The sequence below is a fragment of the Cavia porcellus genome, unplaced genomic scaffold (assembly GCF_034190915.1).
Source record: "Cavia porcellus strain 051 isolate PalLab524CR breed Dunkin Hartley unplaced genomic scaffold, mCavPor4.1 scaffold_1, whole genome shotgun sequence".
Lineage (NCBI taxonomy): Eukaryota > Metazoa > Chordata > Mammalia > Rodentia > Caviidae > Cavia > Cavia porcellus.
In genome coordinates this window covers 141,927,982-141,946,530 of record NW_026947484.1, presented here as the reverse complement: position 1 = coordinate 141,946,530, position 18,549 = coordinate 141,927,982, and the positions used below count along the sequence as shown (strand labels likewise).

At 35.2% G+C, this 18,549-nt stretch overlaps 1 protein-coding gene across 1 annotated transcript in view; it reads left to right on the top strand.

Moving 5' to 3' along the window:
- Rnf115 (ring finger protein 115) overlaps positions 1–18,549 on the top strand; it is an 88,692-nt gene that overhangs the window by 37,212 nt on the left and 32,931 nt on the right. The window contains exon 4 of the mRNA XM_063256858.1: positions 17,282–17,493. Within this exon, the coding sequence (XP_063112928.1) occupies positions 17,282–17,493 (212 nt within the window). The remainder of the gene's footprint in view (positions 1–17,281; positions 17,494–18,549) is intronic.

The following is an 18,549-nucleotide window of genomic DNA, read 5'->3' as shown; positions in this document are numbered from 1 at the left end:
TTGAACTCGCAAGATCCTCCTGCCTCAGCCTCTAGAGTGCTGGGATTATAGGCAGGTGCCACCACGCCTGGCACTCAACCTAATTTTAAAAGTTACAGGTAAACTAGGTGTCATGGTGCATACCTGTAATCCCAGGACTTTGGGAGGCTGAGGCAGGAGGATGGCAAGTTCAAACCCAGCCTGGGAAGTTCAGCAACTTTGTAAGACCCTGTCTCAAAAAAAAGGAAAAAAGGTCAGAGCTGGGTTGGTAGCTCTCATTGCAAAGGTTTGGGGTGCAATCTCCAGTATACTTTTCCCACCAAATAAATTACAGGTGTCACAGTTACAGGTAATCCTAGCTGTTAGGGAGGTTAAAGCATATTAGGTCAGCCAGGATATTCAGCACAGGCTGGTTTAAAAAAATAAAAACTGTGGAAAGGATAGCTCAGTAGTAGAACACTTAGAATACATGTCTGTTACAGTTCTGGGGCTCATTTCCCCATGCTGAAAAAAAGTTCCAAATCATCTTTCTATAGGTAAACTATTCTTTACCTGTTTGCTGTTTTTTTTCAGTCTCAGCCAGAGAGCTTACACTCAGAGGCAGAGATTTAGGGGTCTTTGAAAAATTGCATCTTGGATTAGATCTCAAAGGTTTAATTAATTCAACCAAATACTTCATGTCTCACTTTTTAGAGTATAGAATGTTAAAAGGACACACTTGCTTCACATTTGTTTTGGAAATACTAAGTATCATACTGCTGAGCTCTTCAGTAGTTGTTGAAAGGATTGTGGTGTTTATATAATTTAGTACATGCTGAGTTCACAATCATAAAAACTATAGATCAAGAACCTTAACACAAACTTAGTGGTAACTGAAGGAAAAAAGTAAATAATGAAAATATTTTTGGTGTCAGTTGTGCCAGTTTTCTGGCCAATGAGTGCCAGTTGTCTATGAATTTAAACTCATTTAGGAGAAGATGATTTTTAAGAAATTATTAATGGCATTATGTGTATATAATTGAGCGAGTTGCATATGAGCTTTTCTCTTTGAATGTTTTTTGAGTATTCTGTATTCTTACAAAATTTAAATATTTGCCATAGTAGTAGTCTTTCCCATCTCCCATATATTACAAAACTCATTATTTTCATTCACCTTTGAGATTTATGTTCTAGGCATCCCAGAGTCAATTTGTGGATGACTTCTGTTTTTATTTCTCTCAGAATTCCAATGCACCTGTTTATTATAGTCATCCTGCAGCAGATTGCTATTTAAAAACCGTTCTGCTGAGCATGGGCACACACCTGTAATCCCAGTACTCAGGAGACTGAGACAGAAGGATTGCCACAAGTTTGAGGCCAGCCAGCCTGGACTATATAGAGAGACCTTGTTTTAATCCCCATTCCCTCTCCATCAGATACCTTGGAGGAAGATTTAGTTCTCCAGAAGCTTGTCAGGGGTCCATATACGGTTCAAAATAAGATAAAATAGAGTTTGAACAGCTGCTGTAATACCACTAAACTCATCTTCCAGCGGTAGTTGACTAAGTTATTAATAACCTTAGTAACTGTATGATAATCATATCATTTATCTTTGAAACTAGAATACTTTAAATGTGAAAGAATGTACTGAAAATAATAAAAATGATAGAAATTTCTTTTTTGAGCAGATATTTTATTTTTATATTTACAATACATAATGTTTACAGTTCTTGTGTGGAGTTGGTCCATGTAAATTTGAAATGTGCTTGGCCAAATCATGGTTTTATTATGTTGGTGGGCTTTGTAAATGTACTTCAACATTTTTCAAAGACAAAATCTGCAAAATAAAACCTTAGGTCCTCAAAGCCTGATTGAGAGTTTACAAAGAAAACTAGGCCATTGTCCCCTCTTGAACATAGATGCAGAAATTCTAAACAAATACTTAGCCAGTGGAACTGAACAATATATAAAAAGGCTCACACATTATAATCAAGTAAGGTTTATCTCAAGAATGCAAGATTGATGCAACATTTGAAAAGCATTGTAATTCAACATATTAACACACTAAAGAATAAAAACAATGTGATTATTTCAATAAATATTTAAAAATTAGACAGCCAGGGATTTAGCTCAGTGGCATAAGTGCCCGCTTGGCAAGCACAAAGTTGATTCCTGGCAACCCCCCCCCCCCCCAAATTAGACAAAATTGAGCATCTATTCCTTTTTTCCCCAGTATCGGGGATTGAACCAAGTTGCCTCAGCACTGAACAACCCCCCATTCCTGTTCCCTTTTTATTTTTTAATTTTGAGATAGGGTCTCACAAAGTCTGTAAGTTGCTCAGGCCGAATTTGAGCTTGTGATCCTCTTGCCTCGGCTTCCTGGAGTGCTGGAGTTAGAACCACCACTCCTGACCATATATATATATATATATATATATATATATATATATATATATATATACATACATACATATACACCCCCCCCCAATACTGGCAGTTGAATCAAGGAGCTTGCACATATTAAGCTTGTGCTGTACCATAGAACTATATCCTTAGCTTTGTCTTAGTTCCCTTCACCCTTACCTCCAATACTGGGAATTGAACCCAGAGCATTGTAAATGCTAGCTATCATGGTTTGTGTCTAGATATTCCCTTAAAGCCTCATGCAGTCATAGGTGGGGTTCTTTAGAGGTGGCTGGATCTGGAGTGTGTGATGCTGGGATCAAGGATCTGTTAGTATTAAATGAGTCCACTGATTGGTTTAGCATAATGTACATAATGAGAAGGCCACCCTGGGTAGAAGCATTGTCTACCCTAAGGGTATGAAGCCTGGATAGAATATAAGGGATTTAGAAAGAGGGCTGTTGTGGTCACTTGCTGCAAGCAAGCTTCCAGCTGTGTTTTTATACAAATAGACATATTCTAAAATTCATATTAAAAAACAGGTATGTAGAGTATCTTGAGCAAGTTTTAAAAAGACTGAAAGATTAACATCAAGAATTATAAAGCTACAAGCCAGGTGTGGTGGCACATGCCCATAATCCCAGCACTTGAAGAAAGAGACAGGGAGATTGCTGGGAGTATGAGGCCAACCTAGGCTGCAAGGTAAGTTCAAAGATATCCTGAACTGCACAGTGAAATCTGTAGTAATCAGGACTGTGGTATTATTGTCATTAAGATAGATAAACAGAATATTGTCCAGAAAAAGGCTTGTTACATAGTGAACAACTGCTTTTGATAAAAGTAAAAACTAATCCAAGAGAAAAGAGATGGCCTTTTTAATATCAGGTGCAATTGGGTATATATATATATACACACACACAAAACAAGCTTGCTTGCATACATATTTTGCACCATATGCATGACACCCGGTCTCAAAGAACCAAACTTAAAAGCAAAACAAAGAAAAAAACAACGGGTGCGTGTAATGGTGCATGCCTGTAATCCCAGCACTCAGGAGGCTGAGGCAGAAGAATTGTCTTGAGTTCAGAACCAATCTACATAGGCCATAGGCTACGTAGGCCAGTCTGAACTGCTTAGCAATGCTTGGTTTTTTTTATACTTTTTTTTTTTTTTTTTTATTGGTACCAGGGATTGAACTCAGGACTGCCTGCTTGCAAGGGCAGGAGCTTATGCCATTGAGCTAAATCCCCAGCCTGCAATGCTTGGTTTTAAGGAAACAACAAAATAAGAAATTAAGCCAAGATGAATAATACTTATAAGTGTAAAACCTAAAATTATGAAACTTGTGAAAAGAAACATAGGTGAAAACACTTGTGACCTCAAGTTGGGCACAGATTTATGTCACCAAGAAACGTGATGCAAAAATAATAAATTGGTAAATTAGACTTCATCAAAATTAAAGATTCTATTCGTCATGAGAATTTAAAGGCAAATCACAGACTAGGGGAAAATATTTGAAAATTATTCATCTGATAAAAGGCTATATCAGAAGTTATATGAAGAACTCTTTTAAAATGAAATAATAAGGAAACTGTCCAGTTCTAAATAATAACAAAAGACTTAAACAATCTGCTGCATCAGAGAAGTTATACAGGTGACAAATAAATATACAAAGATATTTGCTATAGTTAGTCTTCAGGAAAATACAAATTTAAGTCACAATGAAGTACCACTGTGTATTAGGATAGCTAAAATTAAAAAACTACATTAAGTATTTGGGAGGGTGTAGAGCAGTTACAATTGGAATGTAAAAATGGTTCAACAACTTTAGAAAACAAGTTAACTTTTTTGGGGTGGGGGTTGTATCAGGAATCAAACTCAGTACCTCATGGCTGCTAGCCAGGTGCTGCGCCACTGATTTGTATCCCTGGTCCCAAGTTAATTTTTTTTAAAAAAGGTAAATATATAAATATATAGTCATTGTACTCTTAGGTAGTTATGTAAGAGAAAATTGTCATATGTGCATTCATACATATCAAGGCATTGGTGGTTATGTAGTAGAATTTTCAGTCATATGTGCATTCATACATATCAAGGCATTGGTGGTTATGTAGTAGAATTTTCACCTGCCATATGCACACATGGCTATAGTAACTTCATTTATAATAGAAAGTAGAAACCTATATTCTGCATGGTTGGATATATGAACAAATTAATATTCTGTATGGTTGGATATATGAACAAATTTTAGTACAGAATGTTCATACTATGGAATAGTAGACCCAGCAGTAAATGGGCAAAAATAAATGTAAAAAAATATGAATGAGTCTCAATTTAATTTGAGTAAAAGAAGCCAAATAAAGAGTACATATATCATGATTTCCATTATATAAAATTCTAGAAAATACAAACCACAGAAGGATAGGTCAGGCACAGCTGCATGTACCTATGTTCCCAGCTTCTCAGGAAGCTGAAGGGAGGTTTACAAGGCCAGCCTGGTTAAAATCGAGAGATCCTGCCTTTAAAAAAAAAAAAAAAAAAAAAAAAAAAAAAAAAGATCAACAGATGCTTGGGAGTAGGAAAAGCAGGAGAGATTATAAATGGGATTATAGATGGGCACTAGAAAACATTTAGGTGATGGATATATTCCTTATGTTGACTTAATATTTTTCATAAAATTGCCTGTGAACAGTTTTGAAATCGTATTTCTAAGTGTTATTTTGAAATTATCTTTATCTAATTCATGTTTATAGACTACATTATTTTAAAAGCAGTGTAATTTACATATCATATAATTTATTTGTTTTTTAAGGCAGGCTCTCATTGTGTAGTTCAGGCTGGCCTCAAACTCATGGTGATCCTTGCCCTTCAGTCTCCCAAGTGCTGGGATTGCAGGCAATAATTTATGCTAAAGTGTATAATTCAGCAGTTTTAATACATTCACAAAGTGGTACAGCTATTACACTAATTGTAGAACTTTTTCCTCACTTCCAAAAGAAGCCTCATATTCATTTGTAGTTACTTGTTCTTTCTGCACAGTTCGGCCGTAGGCAACCACCAGTTTATTTTCTGTCTCTGTGGATTTGCCCATATAGGACGTTTGATATAAGTGGCTACCTGCAGATTGTGTTCTTTTGTAACTGACTCTTTTATACTTAGCAATATTTCAAGGTTGATTCGTGTTGAAGCATATATCAGTACTTCATTCCTTTTTCTGACTGCATTATATTACATTGTATGGATAGCCAACAGTTTGCTTACTCATCAATTGATAAACACCTGTGTTTTTAAACTTTTTGACTATTATGGATAATGCTGCTATATTTTTATACAATTTTTGTTAATATCTTTTCAGCGTTGTTGTATATAAGTAACAGGAAATTGATAGCTTATATATTAACTGCTTAACTTTTTGAGGAACTGATTTTAATATTTTATAGAGATTTTTATGATTGTATTTGGCTTAGAGTAAATTTTGCTAAATGAAGATACTGTTCATCTTGTTTTTTTTTATAGTGAGATAAATACTGCATTGTCTTCTCAATTCATGTAATTTTTTTTTGGTGTTTCAAGGCAAAACTTATCAAATAAATTGTCTCTGATTTTTTGAGTGTTTCCTCAAAACTCTGTAGTAATATTCCCTATTCACTTTTACTTACGTAAGTTATGTCCTGAATACCCAGTTTTGTGGATGAACTGTTTTTTTTCTTGTGCTTGTTAAAGTCTATTCAGAGACAAATCACCTGCAGCTAACCTTTTTTTTTTTTTGAGACAGGGTTTTACTATGAAGTTCAAACTGATCTTGAATTCACATTGTAGCCCAGGCTGGCCTCTAACTCCAGTGACCTTCCTGCCTCCTACCTCGGCCTCCCGAGTGCTGGGATTATAGGCGTACACTGCCATGCTCAGCCAAAGTATTCTTATATTAGTGTTGATTTGATATAAATTTGTGAGGTGTGCTTTGTTTTGAAGGTTTGTTTTTGCTTCTCTTCCCCTTCTCTTCCTTCCCCTCCCCACTTTGTGCTGCAGATTGAACCTAGGAGCCTTGCTCATGCTAGGCAAGGATTCTACTGCAGCCATGCTTGCAGTCCAGGCTGCACTCCTGTTTTTAGTACCTATGGTACATGATTATTTTGGGATTAAAATAGGCCATAAATACATTTACTGTTACTATCAGTTTGCATTAATTTACAGTTTCCAGACAGATTTTTAAATGCCTCATGCTGATATTGAAGCTGCTTCTAAGCAGACTTTTTCCATATTATGTCATCTAAAGAATAATTTATAGTCATCTAAAAATGAAATTATCAAAGTAAATCATTGGTGTTTAGTTGATGAGTCAGTATTTTAAAATATTTTGTTTTTTGTTTAGTTATAATGAAAATAATGGCTGCTTTTTAAAAAATCCCTTATGAGCAAATGTTTTAGAACTTTATTTACATAGTGAGAAAATCATTGATTTCTTATTACAGTTTTTGTTAGCAAGATAGATGACTAGGAACATAGAGTTATTTGCAAGTATAGTTTGAGATTTAACATTGTATTTACTTTGGAATTTTGGTTTAAGAAAAACCTTACAACATTTTAGACTACTTTTCAATCAAGAAACCAGTGATCTTGTATGGATAGACTGTCACTAGAAAGAAAAAGGAAATAAGTCTGATATAAGAAGGACAAATGGTGGTTAAAGTGGAAAGATGCTTTATCTCACTAGTATTTGGAGAAATCTTATTAATGTTTTTACTGTACATGTTATTTTTTTGCTCTTCAGATGAGATCTTAGTTTTAAAAACGTGCAGCTTACATGTGGTTGCTCATGTGTCTTAAGACCAGCACTCTAGTAGGATGAAACAGAAGAGTCCACATTTGAGCCAAACCTGGGTAATTTATTAACTTTGAGACCCTGTCTCAAAATTTAAGGGGTGGGGAGAGGAAAGGATGGGAGATGTGGCTTAGTACAAAGGCCCTGAATTCAATCCTAGTCTATAGCAAAACAAATTCTTTTTAGCAATGTTAGCCAGAATGTGACAGAATGCACTCAGGAGTGTAAGTTGGTGTAGACTTTTGGAAGATAGTTTGAAACTATCTAGAAAAATACTTACACCCAGATATTCTGTTTCTGTGCCACAGGATATTTATATGAAGGAGAAGGAATGCTTCCCACCACATTTTTTGGAGCTACTATTACCTCGTACCAAAGCCAGACAAGGCTAGTATACTGGAGAAATATAGGCCAATTTACTTGTGAACATAGATATGGAAATTCACCCAAAACACCAGATTTAGAATCAATAAGCCAAATTAAGAATTCAATGTTGGGTTAATAGAAAATATGTTAACATAATTTTACAGATTAAAATGAAAATCTATAATCATTTCAGTAGATGTGTTTGGTCTGATTTAGTATTCATTTATGGCAAATGTTTTTATTCTGTTTTGTTTGGTACTGGGAATCAAACTCACAATCTTGTGCTTGCCAGGCTGTGCTGCTGAGCTATATCCCTGGCCCTATGGCAAACATTTTTAGTGAGTTGGGAATTGAAGGAAGACTTACTTTTATCTGATAAAGGATATTTACAAAACTTAATGTAAAATATGATGTTTAATAATGAATTACTAGGCATATATTCTCTTTAAAATTAGGAATAGAGGAGTGCCAGTCATCAGTTACTTTCAATATAGTATTGCAGGTTCTAGCTGGAGAAGTTACATAAGAAATGAGAGAATAAGGGTCAAGAAGGAAACATCAATTTTCTTGTCTTTTTTTGTTTTTTGTGTTTTTGAGATGGTCTTGCTGTGCAGTTCAGGCTGGCCTTGAGCTCACTTTGTAAGCCAGGTGGCTTAGAGCTTGCAACGATCCTCCTGCCTAAACCTCCCTGAGTGCTGGGATTACAAGCATGTGCCACTGTACCCGGTTTGAACACCATGTTTCTTAGATGATACAATTATACTTGTTTTTGAGTTTTCTATACAGGCAAATTAAAAGAATTATTGCAGTTAGCAAGTGTTCTTTCTATACTTTTTAAAATTACATATTACATATTTACATTTTTTAAATTACATATTGTCATTTTAGAAATAGTTCAAGTTACAAAAAGTGAATAAACAATAACAGTACAAACCATTCAATTTGATAAACCAGCAAAAACTCAGTAGTATGGTTTCCCATGCAGTTTGTGTTTTTTTCATGAATTTTCTACCTATGTCTCCAAGATTTCTACCTACGTTGTCTTCAAGTGGATTTAAGTGTTTCTGTTTTAATGTTTAGATCCTTGATCCATTTTGATGTTAGTTTAGTGTATGGTGATAGGCATGGGTCTATTTTGAGTCTTAGGCATGTAGAAAGCCGATTTTTTTCCAACACTACTTATTAAAGAGGCTATCCTTCTTCCAGTGAACATGTTTATCCCCTTTGTCAAATATAAGGTAGCAGAGTATCTTTGTAGTTGTGTTTGCAACTTCTAATTGGTTCCGTTGATCCTCAGGTCTATTTCTTTGCCAGTACCATGCTGATTTTATCACTTTTGCTTTGTAGTAAAGTTTCAAGTCAGGAATTGAGATGCCTCCTGCCTTGCCTTTGTTGGCCAGAATTGCTTTTGTTGGCCAGAATTGCTTTTGTTATTCTAGGTTTCTTCTGTTTCCAAATGAATTTTAGGAATGTTTTCTCTAGATCTGTAAGGTTCAGGTTAATGATGTTTTGATTGGGTTTGCATTAAATCCGTTTAACAGTTTTGGAGTATGACCATTTTCACAGTGTTGGTTGTTCCTAATTGATAGGGTTTTCGGCATGATAAAAGAGAGAATATAAAATAAAAACAGCCTTTCTTCTAAGGACACGAGAGCACTCCATGACTGCTGGGGCCTGGCTTCTCTGCCGGAATGTGGAGCACGAGATATACATATAACCTTTGACTGGAGTGGCACTTAGGGTGGGCAATGCTGACTTGGGAGCAGATGATTGGGACTTTTTTGCACCACTGGTAAAAGGAAAAGGAGGTTGTCATGGGGGAAGGGGGAAGTGACCTCAAGGTAAACATTCCTTGATCCTGCCTCCCACTGCCATAATACCGTATCTAGGGCAAAATCCTTTCATTAACCAGGAGCAAGAAATATCCTTCCATTTTCTAATACCCTTTCAGTCTCCTTTTTAGAGACTAGTATAATTTTCAGCATATAGGTCTTTTACATTCTTGGTTAGGTTGATTCCTAAGTATTTCATTTTTTTAGATTTAATTGTGAAAGGTGATATTTCTGTAATTTCTCTCGCAGTGAGTTTTTGTTTGTGTATGGGAATGCTATTGATTTTTGACTGTTGATTTTGTATCCAGCTACACTGCTGAATTTGTTTATTACCTCTAGTAGTCTTTTTTTTGTTTTGTTTTGTTTTTGTTTTCCTTTTTATCAGTACCAGGGATCTAACTCAGGATTGCCTGCTTGCAAGGCAGGCATTTATGCCGCTGAGCTAAATCCCCAGCCCCCTCTAGTAGTCTTTTAATGGAGTTTTTTATAGAGTATCATGTCATCTGCAAATAGTGATACTTTAACTTCTTCCTTTCCTATCTTTATTCCTTTTATTTCTTGTCTGATTGTTCTGGCTAATATTTCCAAAACTATATTGAATAAGAATGGTGACAGTTGCATCTCACAGGTTTCAGTATTGTCTTGTTTCTGATTTTAGACTGAAAGCTTTCAGTTTTTGTCCATTTAGTATAATGTTGGCTGCTGGTTTGTCATAAACAGCTTTTATGAGATTGAGGTAGATACCATCTATTCTGAGTTTCTGTAGGGTTTTTATCATGAACAACTGTTGGACTTCATCAAAAGCTTTTTCTGTGTCTATTGAGATGATCATGTGGTTTTTTGTTTTTGGCTCTGTTGATGTGGTGTATTACATTTAATGATTTGCATATGTTAAACCATCGCTGAATTCCTGGAATAAATCCTCCTTGGTCATGATGTATAATCTTCTTGATGATTTGCTGCATTCTATTTGCCAGAATTTTATTGAGAATCTTTGCATCAATGTTCATTAGTGAGATTGGCCTGTAGTTCTCCTTTTTGATTAGGTCTTTCTCTGGTTTTGGTATCTGAGTGATACTTGCCTCCAGGAATGAGTTAGGGAGGATTGCTTCCCTTTCAATTTCATTAAAGAGTTTAAGGAGTATTGGCGTCAAATCTTCTCTGAATTTCGTGTAGAATTCAGCTGTGAATGCATCAGGACCTGGGCTTTTCTTTGTTGGTAAGTTTTTAATCATGTTTTCAGTTTCAATAGCTGCTATTGGGTTATTCAAAATTGTTACATCTTCTTGATTTAACTTTGGTAGTTCATACATTTCTAGAAATTTGTCCATTTCATATGTGTTTTCCACCCTATGTGAGTAGAGATTTTCAAAGATTTTCATGATCTTTTGAATTTCTATGGGATCTGTAGTAATTTCTCTACTTTTCAGTCCTTACTATGTGAATTTGAGTTTTTTCTTTTCTTGATAAGGTTGGCTAGAGATTTATCAATTTTGTTTATTCTCTCAAGAAAATAGCACTTTGATTCTTTAATTCTTGTATTTTTTTTTTTTTTAGTTTCAGCTCCGATTTTTACAGTTTCTTCTCTTCTATGAGCTTTGGGTTTGACTTGCTCTTTTTCTAGATGCTTGAGATGAGCATTGAGTTGTTTATCTATGCTCATTCCATTTTTTTGATATGACAATTTATTGCTATATATTTCCCTGTTTTATTGCATCTCACAGGTTTCAGTATGTTGTATCTGCATTTTCATTGAATTGTAAGTATTGCTTAATTTCACCTGTAATCCACTGATTGTTCAGAAGGTTGTTATTTAATTGCCATGTATTTATGCAGGTTTTGCAATTTCTTTTCCCACTAATTTCCAATTTTAGTACGCTATGGTCAGATAATATGCATGGGATAATTTCAGTCCCTTTGCATTTACTTAAGAATGTTTTTATGGGCTAATATATGGTCTGTTTTGGAGAATGTCCCATGTGCAGCTGAGAAGAATGTATATTCTGATGTGGTTGGGTAGAACACTCTGTAAACATGTACTAATGGAGTATTAGGGTCCCATGTTATAATTATGTTCTTGTGTATTTGGTTTTTTCATGTCCATCAGTATTTGTCTTATATAGTTGGGTGCTCCTGTATTTGGTACATATGTATTTATAATTTATAATTGCTGTTAGTTCTTCCTCTTGAATTTTTTCACTAACAAGTATGTAGTGACCTTTATCTCTTTTAAGTATTTTGGGTTTGAAGTTCTCTTTGCCCGCAAACACAATAGCTACCCCCTGCTTTTTTCTGAGTTCCTGTTACATGGAATACTGCTTTCTCCCCTTATTTAATTGTTTTCCCTGACTGGTGGTTTTCTGTTGTTCTGGAAATTGTGGTGATTTTTATCTCTATCTGGTATGTCTTTCAGTGTTCTTCTCTCTTTCTTTTTTTTTTTTTTTTGCAGTACCGGGAATTGAACTCACGATCTTGCCCTTGCTAGGTAGGTGCTTACACCACTGAGCTAAATCCCTGGCCCTCAATACTCTTTTCTAGGGTTATTTTGGTGGACATGAATTTCTTCACTTCTTTGTCATGGAAGTATCTTGTTTCTCCTTTAAATTTGAAAGTTTTGCTGAGGTCAGCAATCTGGGTTAAAAGTTGTTTTCTTTCAGGACTTGAAATACTTCAAGCTACATCTTAACTTGAGCTTTTGTGCTGTAAAGTCTGCTGTGATTCTAATTGGCTTTCCTGGGTAGATGAGTTGTGTCTTCTCTCTTAACAACTTTTAGTATTCTGTTTTTATGCTGTATGTCTGGGATGTTAATTATTAATGTCTGGGACTTATGTTGGTTGTGACTCTTTGGCATTCTATATGCCTTATCTGTATATCAGGTGTCTCTCCCTCCCCCCCTCCCCCCCCGCCTGGTTTGGGAAATTTTCTGCTATTTTGTGAATAGTTTACCGATGTCATTTGCGTTGACTCCAGGATCTTCATTGATGCCTGTCAGTCTTACATTGTTTCCCTTGGCATCATCTTAAAGCTGTTGAATTGTCATTTGATGCTGCTTTGTTATTTTTAAAAGTTCTATCTTTTCATGATTGCTACTTGTGATCCTGTTTTCAAGTCCGAAATTCTATCCTTAGCTTCATTTAAACGGTTTACCAGCTTTCAATATAATTTTTTGTTTCTTGAATATCTCTTTGAATTTGTTTCATGGGTTCTGCTTGTTTTCTATATTGTTCATTCAAGGTTTCAGTCAGTTTCCTATGCTCTTGTAATTTTTAAAAATCTATTTTTTTCTCTAGCTATACTACAACTCCTTTACTAAGGTTGTCATTTCTGTCTGTATGTGAAAAACTATTTCTAATTTGATTTCCTCTGTAGCCGCATGGATTTGTTTCTTTATTTCACTTGCTATCTTTTCAGAGATTTCAGGTATATGACTTTTTTTTTTTTTTTTTTTTTTTTTGTCTTTTTCTTTTGTATTGGTACCGGGGATCGAACTCACGACTACCAGCTTGCAAGGCAGGTACTTATGCCACTGAGCTAAATCCCCAGCCCCAGGTGTATGACTTTTAAAGTCCTCTATTTCAATGTCTCCTGTACTTGCTCCTGATGGTCTAGATGTTTGAGATTGCATTTTGCTTTTTCATTTTGTCATTTTCACCTTTTGGGCTAATATTTGGTCTTTCAATCCCACTAGTCTCAGTTGTGCGTAGTGTATATTTTAGGGTCCTACTTTGTGGTTAATGTTTGTCTGATTGCTGGTTACCACAATGAAGAGCAGTGCCAGTCACCTGAATTTTTCCTGCAGGGCCTGTTGGGTGAGTCCTATATTCTTTCTAGGCTGACTAGCTTAGGAGTATTGACCTAAGTCAACACTTAGTTCCCATTGTTACTATGTCTTCAGATTGTACTAGGTCACCAGATCTCCCTGTCTATAATGTTTTGTTTAGGGTGGGACCCTACTGTGCCACTGGGTGTTTCATAAGCCTTTTAATTTTCTCCAAGTTGGGGGAGGCCTTATTGGTATACCCTTCAACCCACTTGATATTCTCTATGTGGAGGAAGGACTCATCCACACTTGCTAAACTCTCCAAGGACCTGCAACTAGAGGGAGCTTTGCTATTGCTCCTGTTTACCCACTGGAAACCTCTATTTTAGGGGCAAACTCACCACATTGAAAGAAGCCTGCTGAGGTCCTCTGTTTGGATGAGGCTGTTGCTGAGTCTCCCATCAGCCCAGCATGGTTAATCCAATGCAGTCCAAGGTTCTGAAAGGAGGAGTGGTAGCCGATCAATAGTAATACTAGGTCCAGGAGGTGGGGGGTAGTCCCTGATGGCAGGACACAGGAGTGGAAGTGGCCTGCCCTCCATGCTGCAGGTCCGGGGTCTGAGGGCAAGACAGCAGGTGTGGAAGTGGCCTCAAGTTTTCTAAGGTCATTAGGTAAAAATCAGTTGCATCTCTGTTACCAATAAGGAAGTATCAAAAGAGAATTAAAATATATGTTTAAATATATATATATATATATATAGGCACACCTGTAATCCTAGCACTTTGGGAAGCTGAGGCAGGAAGATCTCTCAAGTTCCAGCCTAGCCTGGGTAACTTAGCAATTTAAGATCCTGTCTTAAAATAAAAAATAGAAGAGGCTAGGGTTACAATTTGGTGCAAAGGCTCTGAGTTCAGTCCCCAGTACATATATATGTGTGTGTGAGCCAAAATTGGGAAAATATACTTCTAACATGCAATTGACAAAAGATTAATATGCAGAATATATAAAGAGCTGCTACAGTTAGTTGGAAAGTCCATTCAGTAGAAAAGTGTACAAAAAACATGAAAGACATAAAATATAAGTGACTAAATAACAAAGATAACCTTACCAGTGTCAGAGAAAACTAAGTTAAAACTCCATTGAAAAAGTAATGCAGAGTAGAAGCATGAAAAAACTTGGCATAGGGTACCTAAATCCAGCTTATTTTGACTTTGGAAGATAGTTAAAGGTTCACTGCAGCCATGCAAACATTTATCTGAAAGGAAAAAGAGAAACTTTCTAACCAAGAATTCTAAATTTGGCAAAATCAGACAAATAGCTAAACAATAACTGAGAGAATTCCTTACCAAAAGGAATTCCTTGCTTTCTGCCCTATGAGAAGTAGTAGCAATAGTCTTTCGGGCTCACTGCAGACTACAGTTATTAAATTTACTTTCTGTCATACTGCCAAAGAATATGCATTTTAAATAAACTGTCCTATTTGTCCTTTATACAAAAAATAAGTTCCCACCAAATTGTTAAAAACTGGAGGAAGCAAACAGTCCAGTACAACAGAAACTTTTAAGCACTCTCAAGATGATTATACCATTTCGGAAAATTATTTGGTACTACCTGGTAAAGTTGAAGATACGTAGATCATACAGTAATTGTATAAATACCAAAAAGGAGTGTAAATGTAGCTCAGTGCAGAGGTCCTGGGATCAATCCCTAGTAATGCAGAGAGAAACTCATCAGAAGACACATAATCTTCACAGCTGCCTTTGTAAATAGCAAAAATTAGAAACAATAAAAAAAATCCAGATTTTCATTGATATGAGAAAAGATTTCTTAAAAATTATGGTATAAAATGTGTGCAAATGAGTGGGTAATAGCAAAATGCATTAACATGTAGAACTAAAAAAGGAAGTGCCAGAGAAATTCATAAGGGAAATTTATTTGGGAATATAGACATTTATAGAATAAGTATAAAGAAAAACCACAGAATGAACATATTTATGGTAGTAGTTGCTTCTGGAGGATAAAGGAAGGATGCATAAAGAATTACCATAGCTTTAGCGATTCAAGAGATGAACATGTTTTTATTTTCTTTTACCTTGTTTATATGTGCATGTTTCCTCTCACCTCTACCCTGGTACTGGAGATTGAATCCCCAGAGTTTTGCATGCAAGGCAAATGTTCCAGTTTTGCATGCTAGGGAAGTGTTTCATCACTAAACTACATCCCCAATACTTTTATTTTTAGGCAGGGTTTCACTAAGTTGTCCTTGAACTTGGCATCCTCTTGTCTTAGCTTCCTACGTAACTGGGATTGAAGGTGGATTTTTCTGCCAAACTCAGACTATTCCACCCCATTAGTGATAAAAATATACACAATGGAACACCCTTATCATGCAGTCCTACAATGCTATGGCACAGCTATAACACAGCCTGACTGTTGTGTATTTCACATGCATCAACGTGGTATATTATAATTTTAAATATTATATAAAATGGAAAGCACCTGTTCTGTGCTGCTGTTGAAAAGAATGATAATAACTTTTTAGGAATATAAGCCTTGTTTTCCACCTCCTCTCCGGTTATCTTTATCATCTCATATAGTTTTCTTTTCCTTTTTTGGGTGAGTGGGATTTGTCTCTCTTTCCATTTAGGAATAAAATGTATTAGAGCAGTTAATTTTTGGCTTTTCTTTTTTAAAAACCTATTTTGTTCAAGGTTCAGAGTCTAGCAACTCCCCAAAAGTAATTAAGTCATGGTAGATACATGCATAAGAATTATTTGTTGAATGAATAAATGTATATGTCTATGTAGTATGACCTTTAAAAAAATTTGAGTGTATGTGTGTGTAATATGTATATGTGTGTATAGATACATAAAAGTACATACAGACATAAACAGAAATATTTAAAAATCTGGAATTCTGCATCCCAAATCAACCTCTGGTATAAGAGTAGACTTAGGTAGAAGGTGATCACAGCTGAGTAAATTTTATATTCTGGATTTGTATTTTTGCAACGTGTATTTTGTATTCTTAAAAGGGGAGGAAACATTTGGAAAATCAGAAGAAAACTGTAAAAACTGGAAAACTTGAAAAAAAAATGATTGAAAAGTAACATTGACCTACTTAACCAGTCTCTAGAACTTCTAGAGTTGATTGAGCCAGTTATTAGTAGATGTAAGACTGGAGTAGAGTCTGTAATCATATCAGCTTAACATGCTATTGGGTACTGAGTCTTTTTCCCAGTGTGGATCTCTGAAAGAAAGAGCATGGAATAGAGGTGTTACGAGGACTTTTAAGACCTGAGGTCATGTGCTGAGACGTTTTGTGTCCTTGTTATTATATATACACTAAATAATAAGCTTTTCTATTTGACTTGAAACTTGAAAGCAAACAGACAAATACGATCAGTATTATACACTTGGTGGGTGGAGTATATTATTCTGTAGGTCTTTTGAGCTATCTAAGATATAGATAAATAAAATTGATTATTTTAAGGCCTTTTTTCCCCAGATACCTTTTGCTTAATGATTCTTCTGTCATACTCAACCCCCTCAGTCTCGCCCTATTTTAGTGATAAAAATACAGTATGTACCATAGGATGCTTTTAACAGATATTCCCTACACTGCTGTGGCACAACTTTAACATGGCCATCTCTGATGCAGGTGCCAAGCCAAGTGAAATATTTTACAGACATCTTTGTGGCGAGGATGCCTTTTTAAACAAGCATATAAATATATTCATTTTATTTAAATCTTAGCAAAAATGTGGTATTATTTTGTGACAAACCACAAAATTATAATATTGTTCTGAATGATTGATTATGGTTAGGACAGAAGTGTATGATAATTATATTTCTGAAGGGGAAACTGGTCAGAGCCATACAGATATAAACTTAAATGCTAAGGAATAGGGTGAGCCATTCGCTTGCTTACTTCTATATGAAGAAAATCAATTTTCTCAGTTTTTAACATTTTCCCCCTATACTTTATGGGCTTTGAAGATTTCTCTCTACTCCCCCCATGAAATTGGGGAAACATATTTATTTTGGAGCTACTGAATTTTAGATACTAAAAAAGTTACTCTTCTCTTCATTATTCCTGTGTTCATTTTCCTAATGTGATTTACTTCTGTTTTTTACCAGCTGTGGGACCATTTGGATCCAACAATGTTCTTCCAAGATTTTAGACCATTTCTGAGTAGCAATCCACTGGACCAAGATAATAGAGCCAATGACAGGGGTCACCAAACTCATACAGACTTCTGGGGACCAAGTCGGCCTCCAAGGCTGCCACTGACTCGGAGATATAGGTCTCGAGGAAGTACTCGTCCTGACAGATCTCCAGCTATTGAAGGGTGAGTTGTTTTTTTTTTTTTTTAATGTAGTTTCAAAGGCTATATGGGTAAAATCTGATCTTTATAAGGCCCTTGTATGTACTATCTTTGTGGGCAAGAAGGAATGTAGACAGGATAAAAATGAAGCTAAATTGAATATCTATACTCAACTGGTATCAGTTAATGAATGATAAACTACAGTGATGAAAACTAGTGTTACAGGTCTCTGGTTAACATTTTTATTAATTTCTCAGATTAAAAATATATGATCTGTTTATAAAAATTTCAGAAGATACTGAAAAGCTTATATATAAAGTATATTAGATAACATTAGGATTCATAGATCTGTTTTAGATCTCAACAGACTGGAGCAGTGGGCTTAATGTTAAATGTGATAACCATATAAAGTCTGACAATAATAACATTCAAACAACAACTTTCTATTGAGTAGTAGTCTTTTTTTTTTTAAGGAGAAAAAGGAAAAAAACAAAAAGGGTACAAGTAATACAAAATTTAAAAAATAAACAGTAAGAAATCACTAGTTAATAAATTATATATTCTCATCTTAGAAATAGTTGTTCAAGTTACAAAATTGAAGCATATAAAGTGGACCTTCAAACAGTGAGAATGCAAACAGTTTTGTTCAGTGATCCAAAAAACACTCAGAATATGGTTATCTATCTTACACACTTAAACATATATGCAGTTATAACCTTTAGAGCACTTTCTTTTCTTTTCTTTTGTACAATGACAGTTACACATTTTGGGTTTTATTACTCCTACAGTTCTTATTACTTCTTTTGAAGAGAGTAAAACCAAATGAGACATATCAGAACAGAGTCAAATCAAAAGGATGGGCATAATAGATAATGTAAAAACAAAATATAAGGTGATCAGCAATGGTTACCATACTGCCTCTTGCTATTTTAAGAAGTTATAAGCAGTTATAATAAAATTGAACTAAACAGTAAAGAATAAAACCAAAGCATTGGAGACATTACAGGATTTTAAAAGAAAATAATAGTCAACCTGAATGGGCGTCATAATGATTCTTATTGTCTTCACAGTTATGCCTAT